Here is a 26,148-nt window from a genome sequence, read left to right as displayed (position 1 = left end):
TCATCACAAGTGTAACCAGTTCCCACAGATAACTCTGAAACTAATTTATTTGTTTTTAAAAAATTGATTACGAATAATGGTTATATCTACGTACTAACATCTATATACTAAAAATATATTAAAATTGAAGTACATCAAAATTTCACAATCGTCCTTATTAATCTACTAACAATCTATAAAAATCGATGTACAACCAAATTTCATAATCATCCTTATTAAAATGGAAACACTTGTGGATAATGTGGAATACCAAGTTCCGGGGGAATGGTTAAAAATGTGGAGTTTGAAGATTCTGCAAAGGGTAAATTTTTCCTTTGGAGAGCTGTGAGGGGTGTTTTGCCTACGCGTATGCGGTTGCAAGATAAAGGTGTTCCGTGTACGGATTGCTGTCCTTTTTGTGAAACAAATTACGAGAACGATTGGCATGTTTTCATGGGGTGTGAAGAAGTGAAAACTGTTTGGCGGACAGCAGGCCTATGTGATTTAATTGCTGAGATAGTTGCTGATGCCGCGAGTTTTGCAAACTGTTTTTTCTCATTATTATGCAGGTTAACAACTAATAAGTGCAAAGACATGACAATGATACTTTGGTGCATATGGCGTCGCCGTAATGACAAAGTATGGGACGGTGATCTGAAGCTAGTTTCGATCGCAATTCAGTTAGCACGTGAGGCGCTATTCCAATGGCAGATTGCGAGACAGAACACTGCAGAACCACATCAGACACAACAACAACAAACAATACAGTGGCAGCCACCAGCACAAGGTGTTCTGAAATGCAACGTCGACGCGGCCATTTTCAATGAGTTAAAGAGTCTGTGTACATGTATATGTATTAGAGATCATCGTGGCCAAATTATAAAGGCTGCTACAAATTGGTACGAAGGAAATCCTCTTCCTCAAGAAGCTGAAGCGGTGGGTTTACGTGATGCTATTTTGTGGCTTGGAGAGTTGGGATTATCGGATGTGCACATTGAACTAGATTGTAAGATAGTGGTTGATAGCATATGTGATAAGAATAATAACCAAGCCGAATTTGGCAATATCATAGCTAATTGTATGTCACTTTTGCAACAATTCACAAACTTTAAGATAAGTTTTGTTAGGAGACAAGCGAATGTTGTCACTCATAACTTAGCAAGGGTGTCAATATTACATGCTCGTCACCGTGTCTTTGATTTGATTCCTTCTTGTATTACAAACCTTGCGATGAATGAAATAATATGAGTTTATGTTTGTCAAAAAAAAAAAAAACTCATGATCTCCTTAATTTTATGTGCATAATGGTTATTTTGCAAATTTTATTTTATTTATTTTTAAAAAAATTAATTACGGATAATGCTCATCACAAGTGTAATCAATTTTCACGGATAACTATAAAATTAATTAATTAATTTTTTAAAAATTAATTATGTATAATGATTATATCTACTAACAATATATAAAAATCAAAGTACAACAAAATTTCACAATCGTCCTTATTAATCTTCTAATCCACTAACAATATATAAAAATTGAAGTACAACAAAATTTTATAATTGTCCTTATTAAAACTCATGATCTCTTTAATTTTATGTGCATAATGGTCAATTTGCAAAATTTAATTTATTTGTTTTAAAAAAAATTAATTACGGATAATGCTCATCACAAGTGTAACCAATTTCCACGGATAACTATGGAACTAATTTATTTGTTTTTCAAAAAATTAATTACGGATAATAGTCACATCTTTATACTAACAATTTAGAGTTTTTAGAAATAGCCTATTCCAAAATCCTCTCCTCCAAAGGTGTCCACATCATCATAATCCTATTTGGCATTTGTTCCAAAAATTTCTCCTAATTTTTAATACAAGCTTAATAATTATAATTATTATTAAAAACCGTTTTTTATTAATCATTAAATTGTACATAAAATAAACAGTTGGTTACAATCAAATAATTATTAATATAATAATTGTTTCGATTAAAATTTATATGTTACATTAAAATTTTGTACGTTACAATCAAATGATTATTAATATAATCATTATTCGATTAACATTTATATGGTACATTAAAAATTTGGTAAGTTACAAAATTATAACAAATAACTTGAATAAATTATATTTTAAATTTTGGTCTGTTACACTCTATGATAGTAACCTACTAATTAAAAATTTAATTGTAGTAATTAGTTTTTAAGGTTATATAATTAATTTTTATTCGTTACAAAATTATATTACTTGATATTAATAAGATATTATTGAATTTTAAATGTTATGAAATTAATTTTTTTGTAGGTTACATGAAATATAATATAATCATTTAATACACATTTTATAATATTAATTTTAAAACGGTCAAATTAATAATTAATAGATATTAACCGTTATGGTACTATTTTTCTATATAAATAGTAGCACTTTTGGGTACGAGTACACAACAATCACAAAATATAGTTCTTCTTTTTCTGTTCTCTGGTTCTCTGATATCTATATTCTAAGTAATTTGTTTAATTTTTTCTATTGCAAAGAAAAACGTCTACGAAACACGACTTCATCTCTAATGTTTCGCCGAGAAAATAATCGTGGATATTGGTTGTGATGGTTGTTCGTGCTTGGTTTGTTCAAGACTACAAAAATGAAAAACTATCATTTTCTATGGAGTTGGTTCTAATGGATCGAATGGTACTTTTTTCATATCGTTTTTTTCTTTTTGTTTAAATTATAATATTTTAATCTTTGTTATCTAGGGTGATCGAATATGTGTGTTTATACGGATAACATTGATCTACAAATTCAAGGAGCAGCTCCAAGAGGGAATGGTGTTCACGATTACCTCATTTGATTTTGCTTGCAATAGTGGTTTGTATAGACCATCACACAACAGATACAAACTGAATTTTACAATTAACACAAAAATCAAAATATTTAAATCTTCTTTGGTCCCTACAAACATGTATTCATTTACACTGCATACGATGTTTTCAATGATTCTTACGACATGAAATGTAATTTGAATCATATTTTTATCATTAAACTAATTTCAAACCCCCATTCCTTTCTAACAACATGAAATAAATTATATATTGATGCAGTTGGTGTCTTGACTGGGGTGGATTTTGTTTGTATGAAGACCTCAAATCAATTATATTAAAAACCCTTCAAGCACAAGATGTGCTCAATAAAGGAAAATACAAAGTTCAAGATGCATAGATACAAAAGAATCAAATCATGAGGTAGAATAACCAAGACAAGTAGAAAGATTATTCCACCAACATTTCAACTCAAAATACATACATGATTGCTTAGCATTTTGTATCCAATAAACGAGAAATATAATTTATCTAACAACACCATAAATTGGTTCTTGTGACAAAAATGTAAGAATTTTTGTCTTTCCAAATAATCCAAATGCAAGTCAGCAAAATCAATTGAAAACTAAAACAAACTTTTTTGGAACAATTGAGAACCACTGAAATGAAGAGTACCCTCACAATAATTAATTGGAAGAACACAATAATTCCAACCACTTTATAATATTATGTCATATGCTACCAAAGAATTCACACTAAAAATAAAAAAGATAATTCTCCTATTTTTCACATCTGCCAGAACATAAAAATAAAAAAGATAATTCTCCTCTTTTTCACTCCGTCGACTCTATTTAATGTTATTTATCCTAATATACATTTTAATTCATGTAAGTTTTATTTTTAATATTTTTTTATTCTCATGAAACAAGTTACAATAGATGACACTTTTCATAATTTTATATTTTTTTTAGAAACATTCGAGAAAACTAATTGCATATAAGTAAATTTTTGAACTTAGATATTTTTTTTATAATTGAAATCGTAATAGCTTTATTCAAAGTGGTAGATTTTTTATTATATTTTTATAAGACAAGAGCAAAAAGAATAATCTCAATTAAGTTGGTACCCTACTTTAATCGATTGCCAGTTGCTCATATATATTATTAAAAAAAGAAAAAAAATTATATAAAATCTGGGAGGACAAAAAATATGATCCAATCAATCCAAGTGGATCCACCCTAACGGGTAATACATAAAAAAAAGATCAACAAAGTTGATTCAACCCTAATTAATTCTAACAAACGAATACCATTAACGATAGACGTTTGTGAGGGCAAATCGGGTCTATAATTTGGTGAATTGATTGATCTTCAACACAGAATCGGATCATGTGCTATCAACTCCCTGCAACAACGGCAACAAGCATTAACGACTCTTTCAAGTTCACAGAGTCTCATGTCAATCAAGGATTAATGGGATACGAAACACATACGTATTCTTGATAGTAGGGAGTAGATTCAAACGCACTAATTGTTTGCTGCTATGATCAACATCAAATTAACAGTTATTTCTGGCCCAACATAGAACCACAACCACCTCCAAAGAAAGGGAGGAGACGGTCGATTCGAATGACCAACCATAACCAATCCACACGGCGGCGAAAAAGGTCTAAAACGGTGGTAAAATAGAGGATAAAGAACGGACCCTTTCGGGTTTCAACCAAACCAACGCGGGGTTCTGCCATTAAGAAGCCAACACACAGAACAAACAAGATCGCCGGTGACAACCAACAATTTACGAATACCAACAGCTAAGCAACCACCACCCGTAGCAGATGCGGTACTGGTTGAATCAGAAACAAGCGACACGAATTGTTGTGGGAACCAGAAAAATGGTGGTGCGGGGGGACGACGCCACTCATCGCACCATCGTTGCATGTTGGTACATCGTAAGTGATGAAGGTTTCGAAAAAAAGGGGGCGAGGTGGCGGAAGATTTCTTAAGAGAGGGCAGAGCCATAATGGTAGATTATAAGAGAGGTAATTATACCTCTTATTAATTAGATATATTTTTAAGAATATAGTAATTATTTATAGTATTTTTATATTTTAAGCATAGTTGTACTTTTTCTCACTCTTTTAAGCATAGTTGGCATGTCCCTGCCAACTCTGCTTCAATTTTAAATATGAAGATAAAATATTACATAATATCAAAATTCTGAATGAAATCAAACTAAAAAAGTCAAACAATATCTAAAAAACTTATTTATGTGTAAACCCTGTTAAAAAATTTAAATAAAATGTATCCCGTGCTTAGCACGGGGCGTTACACTAGTTTACTAACAATATATAGAAATCAAAGTACACAAAAATTTCATAATTGTCCTTATTAAAACTCATGGGGTGTGTTTGGTTCGCAAAACAACAAGTATTGGACAGAACAGTGCAAGACAGAATAACACAACACAAGGTAGAACAGCACAGAACAAATTTTTTATGGCAATGAGTAATTTTTTGTTTTATACGATTTTTGCGGACAAAATGCTATTTTGATATTTTAGACAACTTGTACGTGTGACAAAAAGTTGTGCTGTGGTTTGGTGAGGGACAAAAATATGAGTTTTTGTCTTGTCCTTTGGCTCCAGTTTATCCTGTACCTGAAACAGTTTTACAAATTAAACACTGGACAACTAGAGTTGTTCTGTCCTGTCCTTCATTTTTTATAATCATCCAGCAAACATTGAATGATTTTTTTTTTTTTTAGGGAAGCAAACATTGAATGATGTTTTACATATAAAGTAAAAATTTATTTAATATAAACACTACATTGATATTTTTATATTGAAAATACTCATGCGTTTTCAATATTTTATCATATTGATTTTCTTATATATGTATATAAAATTTGTTTTTGCGGATATAAGCATTTAAAATTTGTCACTGGAACGGTGCAAATATTGAACGATGTTTTGCATATAAAATAAAATTTTAATTAATAGAAACACTTCATTAATATTGATATTTTAAAATAGCACGACTTTTCAAAGTTTTATCATATCTACTTTCCCATATATGTATATAAAAATTTGTCTTTGCAGAGTACATAAAATCTGCAATGGGTGAGGTACAAACATTGAACAGTGTTTTGCATATAAAATAAAAAGTTATTTAATTTAAACAGTACATTAATTTTGATTTGAAAATAGTCATGAGTTTTTAAAATTTATCATATTGACTTTGTCATATATGTATATAAAATTTGTTTATGCAGATATAAGTACATAAAATGTGCAATGGATGCGGTGCAAACATTGAACAGTCTTTTGGATATAAAATAAAAAGTTATTTATTGAAAACACACAATAATTTTGATTTTAAAAATAGTCATGAGTTTTCAAAAAATATCTATAAGTGACGTCGTGATCCGAGCAAAAACACTAGTCTTTTACTAGTTGTCTAATTCCCTAAGAAAAGCTAAACAAGGAAATAAATGATAACACCTGAAAAAAGGAAATAAATGACAAAAAAAGAAAGCAAATAATGGAAATATATCAATCGGTTTAATGTTGATTCACTACCAAAAAAATCGGTTTAATGTTGATTGATTTCAAATAAATTTTATTCTTTTTATTCTTGCCATCTAAAACTGAAAATTTCTATAAATTCAGGGTAGTCAAGGAGACGCAGAGTTATGAATTCACCAAGGAACTACCACAAAAAAACAAAAAATTCACTAAGGAGTTACGTACGTTATTCAGTCGAGTAGCAGCAATTCGGAGTATGGGTAATTTTTGAAAATTCATTAATTATATGTTCATATCATTAATCCCTCATGATGTTTTTCACTCTATTTTATTTTGTAATTAATTGAATTTCACACTTTTTATTTACTTTTTGTTTATGTTCCGCTGATTGGCTCGGTTGGTAAGGAGTCGACGACCTATAAGATTCAACCTTCGCTGTGGATATGACGATTTCTTCGATGAATGATCTGTATTTTTGTAAAAAAAATTTAAGCCTTGAGACATGCCCAAACATTTTCTGTAAAGTGGAGCATAGTATTAGTGTAATTTAGGGTTTGCTGCCTTTTCTTTTATCATTATTATTAAGGGAGGTCGGTGTGGGTTTGTAAAATAGAAGGGGAGTTTAGTGTAATTTCCCCTTAATTATATCATTATTATTAATTTTTCAACTTGTTTACATTGTTCATACTAATCCTTATAAGTAGACCATGGCTCAATCCAGTCACGTTATTCTTCAATCTTTATCCATCATGATTAACCCAAATTTACGTTAGTAATATATAATTAATCATACAATTTTGGTATGAAAATTTTCACCCTAGTTTAATTTTATTTCCTAGTAATCACACTAAATCCACTATAAAAACACTTTCATTCTCTTCCCTATTTTCTTTTTCCCTTTGAATATAGGTTCCAATATGAGTGCTTGTCAATACCAGAATTTACGTGCGGACGAGGGCAGTTTCGAACATTGTCATTAATCGAATATATGCGGCTGATGAGAACCCTTCTGGTGAGCAGGATGGACCTCAGGCTAAATTGGGGCATGTCCTTCAGAGACATGCATTCTTTTCTATGGAGGCCATTGATGATGTTGATGACGACGTTGTTGAAATTTCTGCAAGGGATTTTGCCGAGGCTAAAAAAAATTCTAGAAGAAATCGCCTGAGGACCATAGATGATCTTATTGATGTGCATTTAGACGAAGAGCAGCCTTCAAAAAAAATTGTCTTAAGCTGTCCTATATGCATGGGCCCTTTCGTCGAAGAAATGACGACAAGGTGTGGTCATATTTTTTTGCAAGATTTGTATCAAGATTGCTATCAATGCTCAGGCTAAATGTCCTATCTGCAGAAAAAAGACGAATGTGAAACAACTTATAAGAGTGTTTCTCCCAACAACTGATTGAGAGCTTATATGCGCGAAGCCGAACAAACATTGCAGTTAGAAGATTATCAAGTGGTTTTGTAGTTTTAATTTATCATTTATCATAACAATGCAAAGTTTGTATATATCTTCTGAACCTTTGTTTCTTGAAAATAGTTAATTTTATGTTCAGATTTTAATCTTTATACCTTTTAAGATGTATACTGCAAACAACTTGGATAACATTAGTCTTATAAATATAAAAGTGTGTTTATGTCACAAGTACTTAAATTTATTAAGGCTTTTGTGTTAGCAGATGCATTGCCGCCTGAATTCAATGAAAAATAAGCAAGGGTTCTCACATCTTCGTGAACAGGTGTGTGTAAAGAAGTTAGTTCGTGAAAATATGATTTGTTTTCGAACATGAAATATCGACACTCTTATAGGAAAATCTATCGAAGTAGTGGACACTAGGACTAGGAGGAGGATTAAATTTTATGTTCCTGCAAGAAACTAATTGGGTGGGCGAAAAGGAAAACTAATTAGATAGTTCAAGATTTAAGCTTTGGTATATTGGTAAAGCTAGATCGAGAAATGTGGTAGGCATTATTGTGGATATTAAAATGATAGGAGAAAGGCTTATAGTTATAAAATTTGTAGTGGAACGACGACAAATTTGGAAGGGTATCAAACTATTCAAAGTAATAAAATTTGAAAGGCTTATGGTCATAAGTTATTGTTTTCAGAAGGATTGTTGTTTTCGACTCACCATTAACTAAACTTATAAATATAAACAATAAATTGGAGGGATTTGCAAGATTGGTTGTTTATGACTAAATGAAAGGGTTTGAAATAGATTGATGACAACGATTATGATTCTTTGAATCCTCTTTAGAGTCCTTGTTGGACTAGCACATGTTCCTATATCAAAGATTATTTGAGGCTTATACTAACAACACATAATACAGTAAGACCTATTCCAGCTATGGTTCAATAGGCCTTTTCATGCAATATTGCTCTTCTAGTGCTGGTAGGGACTTATATTCTAACGAATGTTCCAGAATGTAAAGCCTAGTTATACATGAGGAATTCTTGATCTCTTGGCGAACGACTTTATTAAATTACATATAACGTTCCAATTAGAAAATAGAACTTAATCAAGGATTTAAAACCTAGGATCAATTCAAGATCAAAGGAACTAAAAAACATTAAGAGCGATATATATATTGAAGTAGCAATAAACATCACAAGAAAGGGGGGTTTGAATTATGACCCTTTTAAAAATTATTCCTGAAACTTAAGTTTAGATTTATATACTCAAGAATGATCTTGGTGTAAGTTAGTTTAACAAGATTAGAGTATATAACAATTAATTGATTTAGAACAGAACGTTTTGAAGAATGATTTATAAGCAGAATGAGAAAAATGATGTTAAGTTAAAAATAAAAGATTATTTTAACAAGGATCAGAATGTTCTGGAGAATGATTAATATAAGACAAAATGATAAAACAATTATAAATTGATTTTACTCGTTAGTCAATTATTTAGGTAATTGTTTTATTTTGGACCAGAATGTTCTGGAGATTAATATAAATAAAATAATGTGTGTGTGTTGCATAACTTTAAATAAAGAGAGAGAGAGAGAGAGAGAGAGAGAGAGAGAGAGAGAGAGAGAGAGAGAGAGAGAGAGAGAGAGAGAGAGAGAGAGAGAGAGAGAGAGAGAGAGGAGAGAGAGAGAGAGAGAGAGAGAGAGAGAGAGAGAGAGAGAGAGAGAGAGAGAGAGAGAGAGAGAGAGAGAGAGAGAGAGAGAGAGAGAGAGAGAGAGAGAGAGAGAGAGAGAGGAGAGAGAGAGAGAGAGAGAGAGAGAGAGAGAGAGAGAGAGAGAGAGAGAGAGAGAGAGAGAGAGAGAGAGAGAGAGAGAGAGAGAGAGAGAGAGAGAGAGAGAGAGAGAGAGAGAGAGAGAGAGAGAGAGAGAGAGAGAGAGAGAGAGAGAGAGAGAAGAATAACACAGGAGAGTTATCCTGGTTCACCAAACCCGGCTACTTCCAGTCCCCACACCTCGTGTGAGATTATCCACTATAGTTGTCTTGCTAACAGAAACTTATGACTAGCACTATAAGATCTTGATCACACCAGATCAGTCCGTTACACCTGTATTATCAACCTCAGCAGACTTCTACAATTCTTTGCACACTAGCAAAAGAAAGGTTGGAATTTTCTATCTCAAAACTATTAAGCCCAATAGACTTTGAGAAATACAACACACTTTGTATGATGAGATTTGTTTGGATCAAATAAATACTCAAATCTTTGTTTGAGTTTTACAATAGCAAATTCAAGAGAGAAGATCCAAGAGATATAGTGAGAGAGCTTGGAATTTGCTTTGTTTGCGAAGAGCTTTGTTTGTAGTGATGATTTTCACTTAGAGAGATATTAGCTTGCAAAACTCTTGCTTATGACCTTCAAAGACCCTTGTATTTATAGGTGAGGAGTGTCTTGGTGATCAAGGGAGAAAATAGAGCTGTTGGACACGTTTTTGATAGCTGTCCAAAGTCTCAATTGATTTCTCTTTTCTTCTTTAAAATAGCCAGAACGTTCTCAGAATGTTCTTTCTGATTTGCCTGGCTTTGAAAGCACTGTTGCTTGCTTGCACATGAGATAACCAGCTGTAATGAGCTGTATAACTTGCTGCCTAATGCTGATGATGTCATGTCCTTTTGCTTTAGTGATGTCATGCTTAAATAAGCCATGTGATCTATCCATGAGTGATTAATGGGCTTACTTTTCCAAATGGGCTTAAAGCTTTTCTTATGGCCCAATAGACATTTATTAAAACATAATCAGCCATGCTTTCTTGCTGTGCAGACTTGTTCACTTTTGATGTACTGTTCCATTTTCATAGTTTTTGCCAGAACGTTCTCAGTTCATTCTCATGAAACAAATTCTCACAAAACGAATTAGTAGATAACAAGATTAAATAAATATAATATGTTTGTAATCTTTAAAACATCAAATAAGAATTTTGTCTCAATATATATATATATATATATATATATATATATATATAATAAGCATAATTCAAAAGAAAAAGTAACATACACAAGAACAAGTGGAAGGGGGTTGAAAAATATCCCTTTAATTTTTGATGCTACAGTCATATTCTTTGCCTTTTTTTTTTTTTTATATAAGGTTGTTGATGCAAAAATGCATCAACTATATTCTTTGCCTTTGAACCGTCAGATTTTAGAATGAATATTTCTAAGTCAAAACATGCTTTAAACAGGCAAAAACCCACACACAACATGCACGGAGTATAACACCTTATTTTCCGTCGATAATTTTAAATAATAATAATATAATTAATAACAAGGATGTTACACAACTCAACGTTATATCACCATCAAATCATCAACTCAAGGTTACCTCTGGCGTCCGGGCTCCGGTTCCTCCTCTTTCTGGTTTCATAATTGGAGTCTCCATGGTTTTCTTGGCTCATTGGTACCTGTTATAGACATTCATGACACCCAGCTTACTGTTAGAGATGTTTTCACTGTTACTGGGCAACACACGCAAGCCTTATACATAGAGCTTCCTCAAATCATTGCAGATTTTGTTAACAATACCCATTTTAAGTTTAATGACACAATTGAGGATGCTTTCATTTGGAATCACAACAAAAATGGTAACTACACAGCGAAAGATGGTTACTCTTGGTTACTTTCCAACGCCAGCCCCCCCACAGCGCTGCAAACCATTTCCTAGAATTGGATTTGGAAATTGAAAGTCCCTGAAAAATTCAAACACCTAATTTGGCTACTTGCTCATAACGCCGTCCCTACTCTTTACCTTCTTCATCACCGTCACATGGCCCCCTCTTCTATTTGTTCACGATGTGGAGAAGGTGAAGAAACTCCCCTTCATTGCTTCCGTGATTGCAGATTTTCCAAAGAAATTTGGTTTAAAATCGGATTCATGGATCACGATTTCTTCCATGAAGTTAGCATTGTCAACTGGGTCAAAACCAACGCATCTGGCTCGCGACAACCCCTCTTCTTGGCCGGTCTATGGTGGTCTTGGAGACATAGAAATCTGATGTGCTTGAGTCAAGAAACATGGTCTCTTTACCGACTCCATTTCCATATCCAGCAAACATCCGAAACAATCACAACTTGCTTCAATTCGATGCAGGCCCAACAATCTGACACTCTGGTTCGCTGGAATAATAATGATTGTAATTCTATTATCCTGAATGTGGATGGCAGCTGCTTAGGCGAAACTGTTCGAGCCGGATATGGAGGTCTAATCCGCAATTCTGCAGGCCTCTACCTCTCGGGTTTCTCAGGTTTCATGGCTTCAACAACGGACATTCTTCTAGCCGAACTCACTGCTATTTATCGAGGTCTTCTTCTGGCTGTACAATTGGGCATCACAGATATGGTTTGCTATTCTGACTCCTTGCACTCTGTTAAACTTCTCACTGAACATGCTTCAAGTTTCCACGTCTATGCTGTGTTAATTCAAGACATCAAAGACATTTTGTCCACTACAAATTTCTCCATTCATCATTGTTTAAGGGAAGGGAACCAATGTGCGGACTTCATGGCTAAGCTGGGCGCTACCTCAAACACTGAATACCATCATCATGCCACTCCTCCACATGCCTTACTTCCTTTGATTAGGACCGACGCAGTGGGAACTTTGTATCCTAGAGTCTAAGTCCTATATTTTTCTTTTTTTGTTGTTTTTTCCTTTATCTGTTAGCTTTGTAACCAAAAAAAAAAAATCATAAACACTTTCTTTAAATTAATTCATCGTAGTGGTAAATAAATTCATGTGTGTCTTTCAATGATAATAAATAGAAAATAACAAGATTTCCAAAAATCCAATTCAAAATGCAAATAAAGACTCAATCGTCGTTCCCTAGTGGTACAAGAATCAGAGCTCGTAGCAACTACATTTATTTTAACTAATAATAAAAGAACTAAATTGAGACATCTCCCATCTGCACCTTCTAAAATGTTCCATGACTACTCTTCTTCAACCTGAGTGTCTGTACTCAAAGTAAAGTACAGCCACCAAAAAGGAAACAAACAACAAATAAAGGGGTGAGAAATCTAGTCATAACATGATAATAAGGAAAAACATGCACATCATTAAAGTATCATAAGAACAATATTCCATCATTACAACAATTATTTTTTCTCAACAAATCATACATCACACCATCTCATCAATTTCACATTCAAAAACACCAAGTGCGAACATCATAATTTAAATGCATATGGACTCTTCCTAATACCTATATGAAAGTGGTACCACACCTATCATCACCAAGTTGCCAGAGAAATGTTACTGGACTTTTCATCACCAGATTGCTAAAGATATGTTACTAGACTTTTCAACACCATTTCGTCACCATTTTCCTAGACTCAATTCTAGTATGCATGCATGGGGGCCGACTCGTCAAGTAAATACACACCTGCATATCATCAACACATCATTTATTAATGCATGACTCTACCTAATATGCACAACACCACAACAGAAAAAAGAACATCACCATAATTAAACATCACAATTTCCATCACCAAATATAAATATATCTCACATTTTCATCACCATACTTTCTACATATATAATATATCACCGCTTACATCACCAATTATTATTAAACATCATCAACATCACCACTGTAATTACTTTAAACCCATCTAGTTTCTTCATCAATTAAAATACACGTCACCATTATTGTCGTTATACTCTCTAACATCGCCCCGTCCATCTTTCATTAAATATACCACACCTATGCTTTGATATCATCATCCTCGTCTCTCTTATATACCACAAATTAACATTATTCTCATTAATATTACTACACTTCGATTATGGACCTCTTGCAAATCACGATTTACATAACTCTCTGTTTCTCATTTATATCCTTCTTACACCCTTAACACCCATTACATTATAAGTCTATTAAATCTTACAAAAACTACCTTACAATCCTAATTTAGACTCCCCCTCATCTAAGTTTATTGGTTATAAGGACCTTTTTATGCATCTTAGGGACCCTTTGGAAGCTAAAAAAGTGGTGTTTCCTAGATCTGGGTAGGGCGCACAGTTGTGCTCTTAAAATTTCACAAAATAGGAGGGCCAACATCGAACCACACGCACGTACTGTGCCGCAAGGGACCACGACCGTGCGTGTCTGACAAACAGAGGAAATTGCAGTTTTTATGCGATTTCTATTCTATTGACCTTCTCCGACTACGTTTCCAACTGAAAACTCACCAAATCTACCCCAATCATCACTCTAAACTTATTCTACCTTTCATACCCTAATTCATTGTTAATCCATCCGATTATCCATTATTTCACCGTTTAATTCCCTAACGTTATTCCTCTCGCATTTTAATTTTCTCAACAACAATTCTAATCCATGACACAACAACCCCATCAACACACCCATCACCATTACAACAACATTCATACTCCAACACCTTTACAACCTCACAATAAAATGATAAACCCTAAAGATGAAGAGATTCTCCCCATACCTCGAATCCTTTGAAAAATCTGGGTTTTGGCTTGACCTTGTGGCACTAGGGTTCCTCTTCCCCTTCTCCTCTTTTCTTTTCCTTTTCACATTCATTAGTAACTAACTATTCTAACTTTTAAGGTCCTATTTATATTCGGGCCAATACTTGCCACAATTCTTTTCCACCGCCAATCACTATTCTTTTACTTCGTCCCTCCCCCACTTATTAAAAACTTAGTTTATACACCTCCAACTCTTTAAATCTTATTTATAAAAAGTATCAATGAAATAATATTTAATTTTTATAGTCATAACATTGAACATTGATTATTTTTTACGAAAAAATATGACAAACTAGTATAATTCTTATAAAGAATGAAATTATGTTTTTTTTTTCTCTTATGAAACAATATATTTTTGAAAAATAGAGTTTTATTTCATAAAAATGATTGTTAATTTTATTATTTAAAAAACAAATATATGAATACATTGAAAATTGCGAGTTTACTATAGAATCACCCAATATTTCAAATCAATCTTATTCTTTTTTAACCTTGCCTTAAAAATATTAAAATTTCTATAAATACAGGATAGTCAAGGAGAGACACTTTATAGCTACTTATGTGTATAGGGAAGGAAATCATTGTGCTGATGTGTTAGCCAATTTAGGGTTAGATTTGAATGCCCTCAGTGTTTGGTTTGAGATTTCACATTGTATTAGAAGTCATCATGCACAAAACAGACTAGGTTTGCCTAGTTTTAGGTTTGTTCACCACTAAGGAGGTTTTGGCCTAATCCCCTCCTTTCTTCTCTTCTTGCATGTTTCCTCTTTTCTTTTTTGGTTATATATTTATGGTAGTGTAGTTTCATATCTCTTTGGTTAAAAAAAAAAAGGAGAGACAGAGTTGTTAAGTGTCTACGGTCCCATCACAATGTTTGCTACAAAAATACATTTTCTTGTACCAATATATAAATGGAATATATACCCCTTTTGTGTTTGACTTTTCCTTTACATTTTTATCCCAATATTATTTAAACTATTTATTATTTTCATCATTTTTATTTTAATTATCAATTAAAATTTTAGTTAAATTCCATTAAAATAGGAACAATGCACAACAATAGGAGAAACAATCAACAACAATAAAAATAACATCAAACACCGTAAAATATTTTATTTTGACCTCATATAAAAAAATATGTTTGGGAGTAATATTTTTTTGTCTTCCAATTTTAGGATTCACTTAATTATATTTTTTACCATTTATCGTTCCTTTCAATAAAAGCGAAAAGATGGGCATGTTAGTCCCGTCTTTACGCTAGTAATAATAAGACAATTTCTACGGTAGACTTGTATTTCTATCAATAAATTAATCTTAAATTAATAGTTAAATGAGTTGTTTTACGAAAATAAATTATTTTATATTATTTACAATTATAATAACTAAATCTTAACCTACTTGGGTTGGTCTGGTAGTATTGGCTTGGGTGCTTGGTGTGTCTAAATCTCCCTGATACCCAATTTGGATGATCTAATTTAACTTTTTTAATAAAAAAACACTAAATCTTATTTATAAAAAATATCAATGAAATAATGTTTAATTTTTAGTCATAATAGTGAATATTGATTTATTTTTTATGGCAAAATATTAAAAATTTAATATAATTCTTATAAACAAGAAATATGTGTCCCCGTGAACTTAGCTCGGACAATGCATAATATATGTGTAAGATCCGGTGTTCGAAGTCCGGAAAAAAAAATGAAATATGTTGGTAAAACGAGGAAATTTGTATGATCCATAAACCAAAGAAACTCCCTAACAAAAGCTAAACAAGGTAATAAATGATAACACCTAAAAAAAAAAAAGGAAATAAAAGATAATAAAAGAAATAAAATAATGGAAATCAATTGGTTTAATGTTGATTAATTTCAAATAAATTTCATTCCTTTTATCCTTGCCATCAGAATTTCTCCCCTAAAAAAAAACTAAAAATTTCTATAAATTGAGGCCAAAGAAAAGCAAGTTGGTAAGAATTCAACAAAAAAAGAGTTCACCAAGGAGTTAAATTATTGGGTTGAGTGGTAGAAATTCAAAGAGAAGAGTATAGGTAATTTTTTAAAAATTCACCAAGGCATTTTCTCTTTATTTTTTATTTTGTAATCTTATCTTATCTTATCTTATTTACTAAAGCTTGTCTGGTCAAGCAATTCTCAACCTAATTTTTTACCCTAATTTTTCCCTCCACTTTGAAAGCATTAACTCACTCTATATTTTAATCCTAATCAGCATTCCACTATCTATTCCTATTTTCCCTCTCACAATCAACTCATCTGCTGATGCGTATTCCTATACAAAAGGAATTTAAAGCGCCACTTATGTGTTTATTTCCAATGTTGTGAACACTGATATCTCATCCTCCTCACTTTCCAAGAAAAAATTCAAATCATTCCTTCTCTCTATTCACAAAGTCTATCCCTATATCTCAGTGTGTGTTTGGTATGGCGGCGGGGAGAATTGATTTTGATAGAATTGATTTTGAGAGAATTGATTTTGGTTAAAAGTGAGTTGAATGTGAATTGATTTATGTTTGGATACACTTTATTAAAAGTGATTCATGTGGGTTGATGTTGTTTGGATAGTTTGAATCAAAATTGATTTTGAATGTATAATGACTAAACTATCCTTTTAATTGTATTTAAAACTCATTCTCATTAAAAAATTATTTCAATTTATCATACATGAATTTTATTGGTTCCAAAATTAATTTTAAAATAATATTAATTTATGTTATTTTTAATATAATTTTTTTATCAATTGGGTGATTTTTAATAAAATAATATAAACATAAAAAGATGTAAAACAAATGACAAATTACACGATTGTAAACTAAAATATATTACAAATAGATAGATAATAGATAATATAAGTTCAAGTGCAATATAATATTGAAAATTATTACATTTTTAATTATTTAGCTTATACGCTATAATTTGATCGCGGATTGAGTTTCGAGCATGATCCATCTCTGAAGAAGAAGCTACATTGAAACTTTGGGATTAATTCAAGTTAGTTGATCTATGATCATCATCATGGTGAATGACTGTATTTTCATCTTCATAAAGATTAAAATCAACATCCATTTCAGCACTCCTTCTAATAAAGTTGTGTATTGCCATTGTTGCGACAACTATATGAACTTGTGTCTCATATTTGAACTTAGGCATGCTACGCAGAATTGCAAATCTATTCTTCCATACCCCAAAAGTTCTTTCAATTGTGCATCTTAAACTTGAGTGATAGTAATTGAATACTTCATTATGATTTTCGAACCCACTTGAACGTCTAAATTCAGGAAGATGATAACGTTCACATCTATATGGACCAATGTACCCTATTGGTGTTGGATAACCAGAATCTACCAAATAATACTTACCTAAAAATAAATTAATTATTAAAATATGAAAATAAATTAATTATTGATATAACAAATTAATCATATATAGTAAGGCAATGTATAACATACCTTGAGGAGGATGCGGAAAGTTAAGGTTAGCGGTAGTAAGAGCTTTGTCAAAAACACGGGCATCATGGGCAGTGCCTTCCCAACCAGCTAATACAAAAGTGAAACACATATTCCAATCACATACAGCCATAATATTTTGTGTTGGATATCCTTTTCTTCCAATAAACCTTGGTTGCTCACTAGCACTAACTACACATGACACATGTGTACCATCAATTGCTCCTATAGCATTCTTAAAAAAAGGCCAATAACGTTGATCATTTTTAATTTTGGCATGACATTCACAAAACATAGGATCTTCGGGTTTAATATATTTGAAGGACAACTTAAGGCATGCATGAAGTACACGATGAAAATGTCTACTTACAGTCTCACCCGAATGTTGAAATCTTTCTTGAATCATTCTATTACCGACACCGTGGCCTACAACGACCAAAAACATTGCAACCATTTCTTCAACCCCCATATGTTTAGAAGACTTTAAATCATGTTCCACCAATTCATGGCAAAGTTTATGAAAAATATGTTTTTCCATTCGAAACATCTCATAACAACGAGTGGGATTCCCTTGCAATATTTCTTGAACCCATGCATGACCTGTGAGCTCACTAGTTCTACATGGCTCTTTGCATAAATATTTTGTTGCATACTCACCAAGTAGTGTAGCCAAAATATAGGATTCTTCAAATGTATCATCATCTTCTTCTTCTTCTTGTGTATTGTGTTCCAATTGTTCCTTCCAAACATTCATTTTAATAAAGTGGACCTGTGTGTAAATGACAATATATAAACACGCCATCCATTGTGAAGTAAAGCAAATAAATCACAATATATAAACACTACCATCCATTGTATCCCATCTGTCAGTATAATACATGCACCAAAATACATGTGCATTGCATACCCTTGAGCCCATAATTATCTTGTTTGTAATTTGGTTAGTGAAGGAAGGTTACTGGTATTCAATGAATCCTCTTAATCTTCTAAAAAAAAATATGTGCATTGAATATATCTTAAAAGGTGGCCGGCAATTTAAAATTATTATGAATGATATACAAACACGCGCACAGAACCAGAAAAAAGCAAAATAGAAAAATCTCAGCAGACAACAACATAAGGCCTCTGAAACAGAACAGCATAATAGAAAAATCTCAGCAGTTAGAACACGCGCATAGAACCAGAAAAAAGCACCTAGCTGCAGCTGTTAAGGACTTGAGCATATATGTTTATAAGTTTGAGCAACTGAGAATTCCACAAAACTCACCAGGCCACGCGCAAACATTACTACCCTTACAAATCATTCATTCTCTATTCCTCTTGCTCATTAACGTGTTCTAGAGATATTAATATCAAGATCAATCACTTTTAATCCCTCATCAAACCAACAATGCTCTCAAGCTTGAAATGGTTCACTGTTTCAAATAATCCTATGTGTCAAGCTACTTAAGATTATAGGCCATAAATTCACCATATTTTTCCACAAATTAGAATCTTTTGATTTTGTTAAACACTCATCCAATAAAAGTTCTGTACATAGACAATTTTCTGATTTATCAAACCCAGGTTACGAGAAACAGGGTCTAAAGCCATTTCAAATAAAGTACATCCTTTTGCAGCTTAGCACAAACTAGTACATAGAATTTATTACCTGACACAGATGATAATTTTGTTGTAGTCCCAATCTTCAACACATCTACATAAAGTACATCCTTTTGCAGCTTAGCACAAACTAGTACACACTTGCCTGCCAGACACAATAGTTTCCATTACCATTTAATAATATAACCAATAAGTCATAAGACATATAAAAAATAACAGAGACAACCATGTAACAAATTCACTTCATTCAAATTCACAAGGCATAATACATAGGTTTTATATCACCATACTACTTGAGTTCTTAATACGGAATTTATAAAGGGAAATCCTAACACATAGTGCGACATAATAAAGATCTAAACACAAACTAAGCAACCAAATACATAAACTAAGAAACCAAATACATAAACTAAGTCCAAAAGCATAAGCTAAGTCCAAGACACATCACTAAGCCAATTCTTGTCCCAATTTTTTTCTCCAAATCACGGCCTCATGAATAGAGTAGGGTTGAATGATGCAAATTTGAGCCAAATCAACCTTCTTTCCTCAAAACCCCGCAGTGATACAAACATCTCCCTAGCTGGCTTAAACATCATTAGGTTACAACACATTGTATGAAACTCTAAATCAGAAGTAACTGCCTCCATGGTTTGAATCTCAGCCATCACCTCACCAATAGATGCATTACTTATAGCCTCATTCCGCGACTTGCAAGTCTCCGCAATAACATTAACAGCCTCAGCTATTGACGTTGAAGGAGTAGCTTTTTTCTTTCCTTTCTGTTCAGCCCCAATAACTCTCTTTCTCTTTTGTCCACTACTTTGACTAACAGCTCCTTGTGATGTATTCAAGTTAATATTTTCAAAACCAGTTGCTGCTCCAATGCTTGCATCTTCACTATCACCCGAACCTTCTGCATCATCCAAGCCAACATCAATATCATCATTACCCAAGTTCTCATTAGGTAATACACCACTTGATGGTGCCCAAGCATGCTCTCCATTAGCCACTACATCCTTGAAAAGTGTGGTTAGTTGGTGAGCAAATGGAAGTCCCTTGTCTCTAAACTTTGCATATTGAGGATTTTCCTGCATATTCATAACCTAACATATAAAACTATGGTAAATATAAACATAAAAGTATCCTAAACAAAATATTTGTGATTCACATACCAATTCTTTCTTCTCCCACCATTCATCGGATGCATCAACGGTGTTCTACTCAAAATTCCATCCTAATCCGGTAACTTTTCCAAACAAGTTATACCATACTTTCCATTCCTTTCTCAAGCTATCATACCTATTCTTCAATTGTACCTTGTCATAATTCAGTCCACTTTGTTCATGAAATTGGGAAACAATACCTTGCCATCCTTTCTTGGTAAAACAAGTACCATTTCGTTGACCCTTGGTAACTTGATCCAAACATGCCTTCACAAAGTACTCAGTGGCTTTAATATCCCTCCAACTAGCTTTGGAACTTTGACCCTCATTGTTAGTTGATGGGGGGTTAGCAGAAATTTTCCTCTTAAGTGAGTCCATAATACTATATACACAAAAGTATGATAACAAAATGAAACAAACTATACATAAGGAACTTGATCAAACTGACACCAATATCCTTGTTTTGTGCATATGAAAATGATAGCAAAAAACAAAAAAAAAAAAAATACTAGAAGAAGTTCTGTTACTTTGTGCTAAATGTAACTCTTTTTTGTAAAGGTTGGAAAAGGTTTATCTAAGAATGAAAATGCATAAAAATTAGTAATACAACAATGGCTTGAAGTTGTAAGTTGTTTTTCTTACATTATTTCATTCAAGTTCAATTACTTTAAACTCACACCAAGTAACTTTAAACAAAAACAATACACTCATTGCTCAAAATAGAACAACAGGAGAGAAAAAAAAAAAACATAAACATGTCAATAATAATAGAACAATCATCATAAACATATCAATAAGAAAATTGTTTTCTTCTTTGAGACTATTTATCAAACATATACAATGCATTGATACAGGATGAAAAAATTAAGGTAAAATTTATAACAACTAGAGCAAATAGAGATAGAAATTAACAGTTTTGAAGCAAGAAAACAAAGCAATTTTTTTTTTATGAATATGTATTTACCTTTAGGCCTTGGCAGAACAATGAAATGATTCTCACAAGTAGCTCATAAGCATCATATATAGGGGGAAAGATGAAGGAATAAATTCACCCAACCAACACATCTACCATGAGTAATGAGATTAACCACAAAATCTGAAAAAATAGAGGAAAATCTGAAGAAAATTGAAAGCTTGGATTTGCAAAATCTTCCCAAGTAGCAGAAAATTGAAGGTTGAAGTGATGTGAAGTAATGAAAAGGAAGAAAACTGGGAGAAAGAAAAATTGAAGGCTTGAATTTAGGGGTAATTAGGTAAGTACTTGTCCCTTGAGAAATTAAAGGTTGAAAAGTGATTTTGATTTGCCGTAGAAGCTATGAATCTCAGCTTCATGAAAACTGAGTTTTGGAGACAAAAACGCGTTTCACAAAATTGCTTTTTCAGTCATCCAAACAGCATGAAAAGAGCAAAACGGTGTTTCCATAAAGCAACCCACGTTTTGAGGAGAAAAAAGTGGTGCCAAACACACACTCAATATGTTGTCTTCAACCACAGTCATCGCCTAAGCCAAACACTGTTTCGCCGGAACGGCCATGTTCGGCATAACGTTTTGTTTAATTTTTTATTCTCTTTCACGTTTCTTCATTTCATTCAGTTTTTTGCTCTTTGCTTCAAAGGTGAGTCTATTCTTTCATTACTTTGTTGTTACAACATGAGAAATCCCTAAATTAATTTTAAAATTGCAGCCTTCTAATTATTTGGTTATATGAAATCTTCTAATATTGATACTTATGTTCATCTCAAGGTCGATTTGTGCATTGTATCTCTTCTACTTTTTTTAATCAGTTTTTTTTTTTTTATGATTATTTGAAAACCCCTTTTGATCTATGTGCTAAAAATTAAGTTTTTTTTGTTTGGTTTGTTGAAATCTGGATTGTAGTTTGAATTTGATAAATATTGCTATTTAAACATGTTTAATGATTGTTGTTTTTTTAATTTATCAGAGTGATCCTTGGTTCTGGGTATGCTTGATGATAATTTGCTGGATTCTTATTGAGTGGTGAAATGGTGATTGGTTATTGAGATGTTAGTTATTTTTAGTTGTATATAATTTTTGTTTTTTTGGAATTTGGTATTTGATTGATATGTACTGGTTTGAAAAGTAGTGTTTTTTGTTGGAGGAATAGATTGTTTGATTAATTATGAATTAGTTAGGATGGATTTGCAGAATAATATGCACTATTCTTATATTTATGTTCATTTCAATTTGGCCTAATTTTTGCAGAAAAATATGCACTATCCGTATGTCACTGGGTCTATCAGTGGCAGCAACGGTGAACTCTGCTGATAACATCGGAGGAAATAGTCTGCACATCATCTCTGTGAAGGGAATCAAGGGTAGATTGAATCGTCTTCCTTCAGCTTGTGTTGGTGACATGGTGATTGATGGCTACTGTGAAGAAGGGAAAACCTGATCTCATGAAGAAGGTTTTGCCAGTTGTCATCGTTCGTCAGCGTAAGCCTTGGCGCCAAAATGATTGTGTCTTCATGTACTTCAAAGATAATGCCGGCGTTATTGTGAATCCTAAGGGAGAAATGAAAGGTTCTGCTATCACTGGACCAATTGGCAACGAGTGTGCTGAGCTTTGGCCTATGATTGCAAGTGCTGCCAATACCATTGTATGAGTGTGGATTATGTTTCAAGATTGCAGGTAGTGCTGATGCCATTTTTTGGAAATTTTAATACAAATCTAAATAGATGATATGAATGTATATGATAATGTGGTGGGTTGTGATTTCTAACTCAACCGGCAATGCAAAGAAGATGCATGCCAATCATGATTTAGTTAATGGCCATCAGAAGAACTCAAATAACTTTTGGGTATACTTCATGCTTTCTCCTTTTCATGTGTAGGGTTAATTTGTCATGCTACTTAGGCACCTATCTATTGGGCACTATAGATGTTATTGAAACTATCTTGGTGAACACCATGTTTACAGTGTAAAGAATGAGGTATAACATTAAAAGTAGCAGTTTGGCTTTATTTTTTTTCATTAAGTGAGTTGTTCTATACTTGAGTCACATATGTTATTCCATTTAAAATTTGAAGCGAACATTTGGTAAAGATTAGAGAACAATGTGCTCTAATTCTTTTGTTATTGAATTAACAGAACTGACTTATAAGAGAGGTCATTTTACCTTATATACAATGAAAGATCTACTTGCTTAGTTGAATGACAGAAACTAAGAAACTGTGTGTACTTCATATTTGATCTACTAGCTTAGTATTATAATCTATTATAATATTATAATTTATTTATAGATCTATAACACATAATTTAACTTAAATAGTATTTCTTTATTTTTGTTTTATAGTATTATGTGATCCACAAAGTTAATTAGGCAAAGTCTAAGTGTGACAACTTTTGATTCTAACTGTTTGGCTGAATTTGCAGGTATTAGTAAAGGATGATGATAATGTCAAATAATGCACCTAGCTAATGTTAATGGAATTCAATTTTCGATGAAGTTGAATTTTTTGTGTAGATGATTTGTAAATATCTTGATAAACACTTTTTAAACTTTAATACATGTCTTGACTCGGATGAGGCTTTGTAGCTCAATTGATCTAAACTTGATCTATTGTAACAGAAAAAGAAGTTATGGCTTAGATGACTTTTTTCTGAAGTGCTGGGTTGGAGAAATTTGATGTTTATTAAATAATTAATATCATTAAAAATTATAAAATAGATGACTTGTACATGCATGATCCACCTAGGCAACCCAAAATATAGTGCTTTGTTGTAGGTCGTCTTAATACTAATCCTTATTTAGACCATGGCTTCAAACCAGGCACGTTATTCTCCAATTTTTATCCATCATGATTAAGCCCAATTTAGGTTAGTTTAATATAATTAATCATACAATATTTGCATAAATTTTTTCAGTAATCACACAAAATCCACTATGGCAATACTTTCATTATCTTCCCTCTTATTTTTATCTTTTATCAAACAAGCAGGATGTCCGATGCCACAAATTACAGGTGGATGGAGGTTGTTTCGGACATCGGCCTTAATCGGGTACCTGTGGTTGATGAGAATTCAATTTTTGGGAATACTTCTCGTGAGCAAGATGAACCTTCGACTCAGATGAGGCATGACCAAACACTCGCACTATTGCCTATGGAGGCCACCGATGATGACGTTATTGAAATTTCCGCAAAGGCTTTTGCCAAGGCAATACCAAATTTCAGAAGAAATCGACGGAGGACCATTGATGATGTTATTGATGTGTATATAGAGGAAGAAGAAGAGCAGCATCCAAAGAAACCTCTCATCAGTTGTCCTATATGCATGGGCCCTTTTGTCGAAGAAATGACCACAAAGTGTGGCCACATTTTTTGCAAGACTTGTATCAAGGATGCAATCAAGGCTCAAGCTAAATGTCCTACCTGTAGAAAAAAGATCACTTCTGTTAGACAGCTTATAAGGGTGTATCTCCCAACAACTGGTTGAGAACTTCTACTCCCTCCGTTTCTAAATATAAGCAAAATTCATTTTTTAGATTCATTCATTTAATGATGTATGTTGTTTATAATATGGACTACGTACATCATTAAATAAATGAACCTAAAAAGTCAATTTTATTTATATTTAAAAATGGAGGGAGTAGTATTTAAGCTCTCGCTGTCAAGCTCAGTACCTGTTTTATCTTGTTTAATTTATCATTTATCATAATATTGTAGAGTTTGTACCGTTTGTTTCCGAGTACTCTTAGGCTTTGTTAGGATTGAAGGTATTGGATTAATGACATTATATGTTCCATTGTTTGGATATTAAACAAAAGAATGGAATGAGATGGAATTTGATGGTATCCATTCCACCATATTCCATCACTTACTCTCATTTTGCTTCACCTCCAATTCAGAAGGTATGGGATGGGAAATACTTGGGTGCCATAGTTTTTTGGCGCCATGGTGACATATGTTCATTTTAGATGAGAGAGAATAATTAAAATAAATAAATTATGGGAAATGTTAACCAGTGCCTTCGGGGCACTAGTTAAGGGCTTTAAATGGTAACTTATCGTGAAAATATGTGTAATCAATGCATCAGAAATTAAAATATTTGATTTTTTTTATAAAATAATTTCTTCTTTTGAAATCCTTAAAGAATGCCCTAGGATGTTCGTTAACAATTATTTAGATGAGAGAAAATAAATTGTTAAGAGAGATAGACACAAAGGTACCAATGGCACCAAAAACTAATGACACCCATTAACTTCATTTAATAATGAGTGGTATGGATTTGAGTTGTTAGTAATAAAGTTTGCTGATTTCAATATTTTTTTCATATACTCTAAATTAATTTTTGAATTAGACTACACAATATTTTTGCAAGCATCAAAACTTAAAATCGACTACATCTCCAAACAAATCATGTTTTGATTTGGTAACTATCCACAATTTAAGATTTGAAATCGATGAGAACTTGCCTTTCCAAAAAAAATCGATTAGAACTCCAAATCCTCTTATTATTTCATCTTCACAAATTTTTAATTAAAAAATATATAACTATAACATCATATCTTAAAATCGATGAGAACTCCAAATCCTCTTATTATTTCGTCTTCACAAACTTGGGAATTGGAGAATCGGATAAGGGATTCGTATCTGGAGTTATGCTCTTCAGGTAAT

The 26,148-nt window shown here is 32.5% G+C and overlaps 5 protein-coding genes and 1 pseudogene across 6 annotated transcripts; 5 read left to right on the top strand and 1 right to left on the bottom strand.

The window, feature by feature from the left end:
* Positions 1–264: 264 nt before the first annotated feature.
* On the top strand, positions 265–1,227 carry LOC112422098 (uncharacterized). The gene has a single exon (XM_024784844.1). It carries the CDS (start codon positions 265–267, stop codon positions 1,225–1,227), a length of 963 nt encoding a protein of 320 aa, XP_024640612.1.
* Positions 1,228–6,761: 5,534 nt separating this feature from the next.
* LOC112422097 (E3 ubiquitin-protein ligase complex slx8-rfp subunit slx8-like) lies at positions 6,762–7,726 on the top strand. The gene is given in 3 exon segments (XM_024784843.1): positions 6,762–6,787; positions 7,257–7,611; positions 7,613–7,726. Coding segments are annotated over 3 exon segments (495 nt in total).
* Positions 7,727–11,866: 4,140 nt separating this feature from the next.
* On the top strand, positions 11,867–12,400 carry LOC112422096 (uncharacterized). The gene has a single exon (XM_024784842.1). It carries the CDS (start codon positions 11,867–11,869, stop codon positions 12,398–12,400), a length of 534 nt encoding a protein of 177 aa, XP_024640610.1.
* A 4,703-nt stretch (positions 12,401–17,103) lies between these two features.
* Positions 17,104–21,608, bottom strand: LOC11438371 (uncharacterized). 2 transcript variants are annotated; one of them, XM_024784516.2, is made up of 4 exons: positions 21,474–21,608; positions 19,396–19,491; positions 17,748–18,513; positions 17,104–17,657 (listed from the first exon to the last, which is right to left on the bottom strand). In XM_024784516.2, the coding sequence occupies exons 3-4, from the start codon at positions 18,496–18,498 to the stop codon at positions 17,281–17,283; spliced, it is 1,128 nt and encodes a 375-aa protein (XP_024640284.1). In that variant the 5' UTR covers positions 18,499–18,513; positions 19,396–19,491; positions 21,474–21,608; the 3' UTR covers positions 17,104–17,280. The 2 variants fall into 2 exon arrangements, 1 of the variants encoding a protein (XP_024640284.1); XR_003012411.2 differs by lacking the exons at positions 17,104–17,657; positions 17,748–18,513; positions 19,396–19,491 and adding exons at positions 19,517–20,434; positions 20,519–20,891 and having other exon boundaries at positions 21,474–21,585.
* A 48-nt stretch (positions 21,609–21,656) lies between these two features.
* Positions 21,657–24,154, top strand: LOC11427508 (60S ribosomal protein L23-like; annotated as a pseudogene).
* A 318-nt stretch (positions 24,155–24,472) lies between these two features.
* Positions 24,473–24,967, top strand: LOC112416066 (E3 ubiquitin-protein ligase RNF8). The gene has a single exon (XM_024784841.1). It carries the CDS (start codon positions 24,473–24,475, stop codon positions 24,965–24,967), a length of 495 nt encoding a protein of 164 aa, XP_024640609.1.
* Positions 24,968–26,148: the final 1,181 nt, after the last annotated feature.

Source organism: Medicago truncatula, chromosome 5 (assembly GCF_003473485.1).
Source record: "Medicago truncatula cultivar Jemalong A17 chromosome 5, MtrunA17r5.0-ANR, whole genome shotgun sequence".
Lineage (NCBI taxonomy): Eukaryota > Viridiplantae > Streptophyta > Magnoliopsida > Fabales > Fabaceae > Medicago > Medicago truncatula.
The sequence above is the reverse complement of the archived record's forward strand: the minus strand, read 5'-3'. Positions and strand labels throughout refer to the sequence as shown.

Bases quoted from the DNA above. Each gene is read 5' to 3' on its own strand.
- LOC11438371 (XM_024784516.2), bottom strand. From the start codon at position 18,498: ATGAATGTTTGGAAGGAACAATTGGAACACAATACACAAGAAGAAGAA. The intron at 17,658-17,747 runs GTATGTTATACA...ATTTATTTTTAG, and splicing joins CTTTCCGCATCCTCCTCAAG to GTAAGTATTATTTGGTAGAT.
- LOC112422096 (XM_024784842.1), top strand. From the start codon at position 11,867: ATGCAGGCCCAACAATCTGACACTCTGGTTCGCTGGAATAATAATGAT.
- LOC112416066 (XM_024784841.1), top strand. From the start codon at position 24,473: ATGTCCGATGCCACAAATTACAGGTGGATGGAGGTTGTTTCGGACATC.
- LOC112422098 (XM_024784844.1), top strand. From the start codon at position 265: ATGGTTAAAAATGTGGAGTTTGAAGATTCTGCAAAGGGTAAATTTTTC.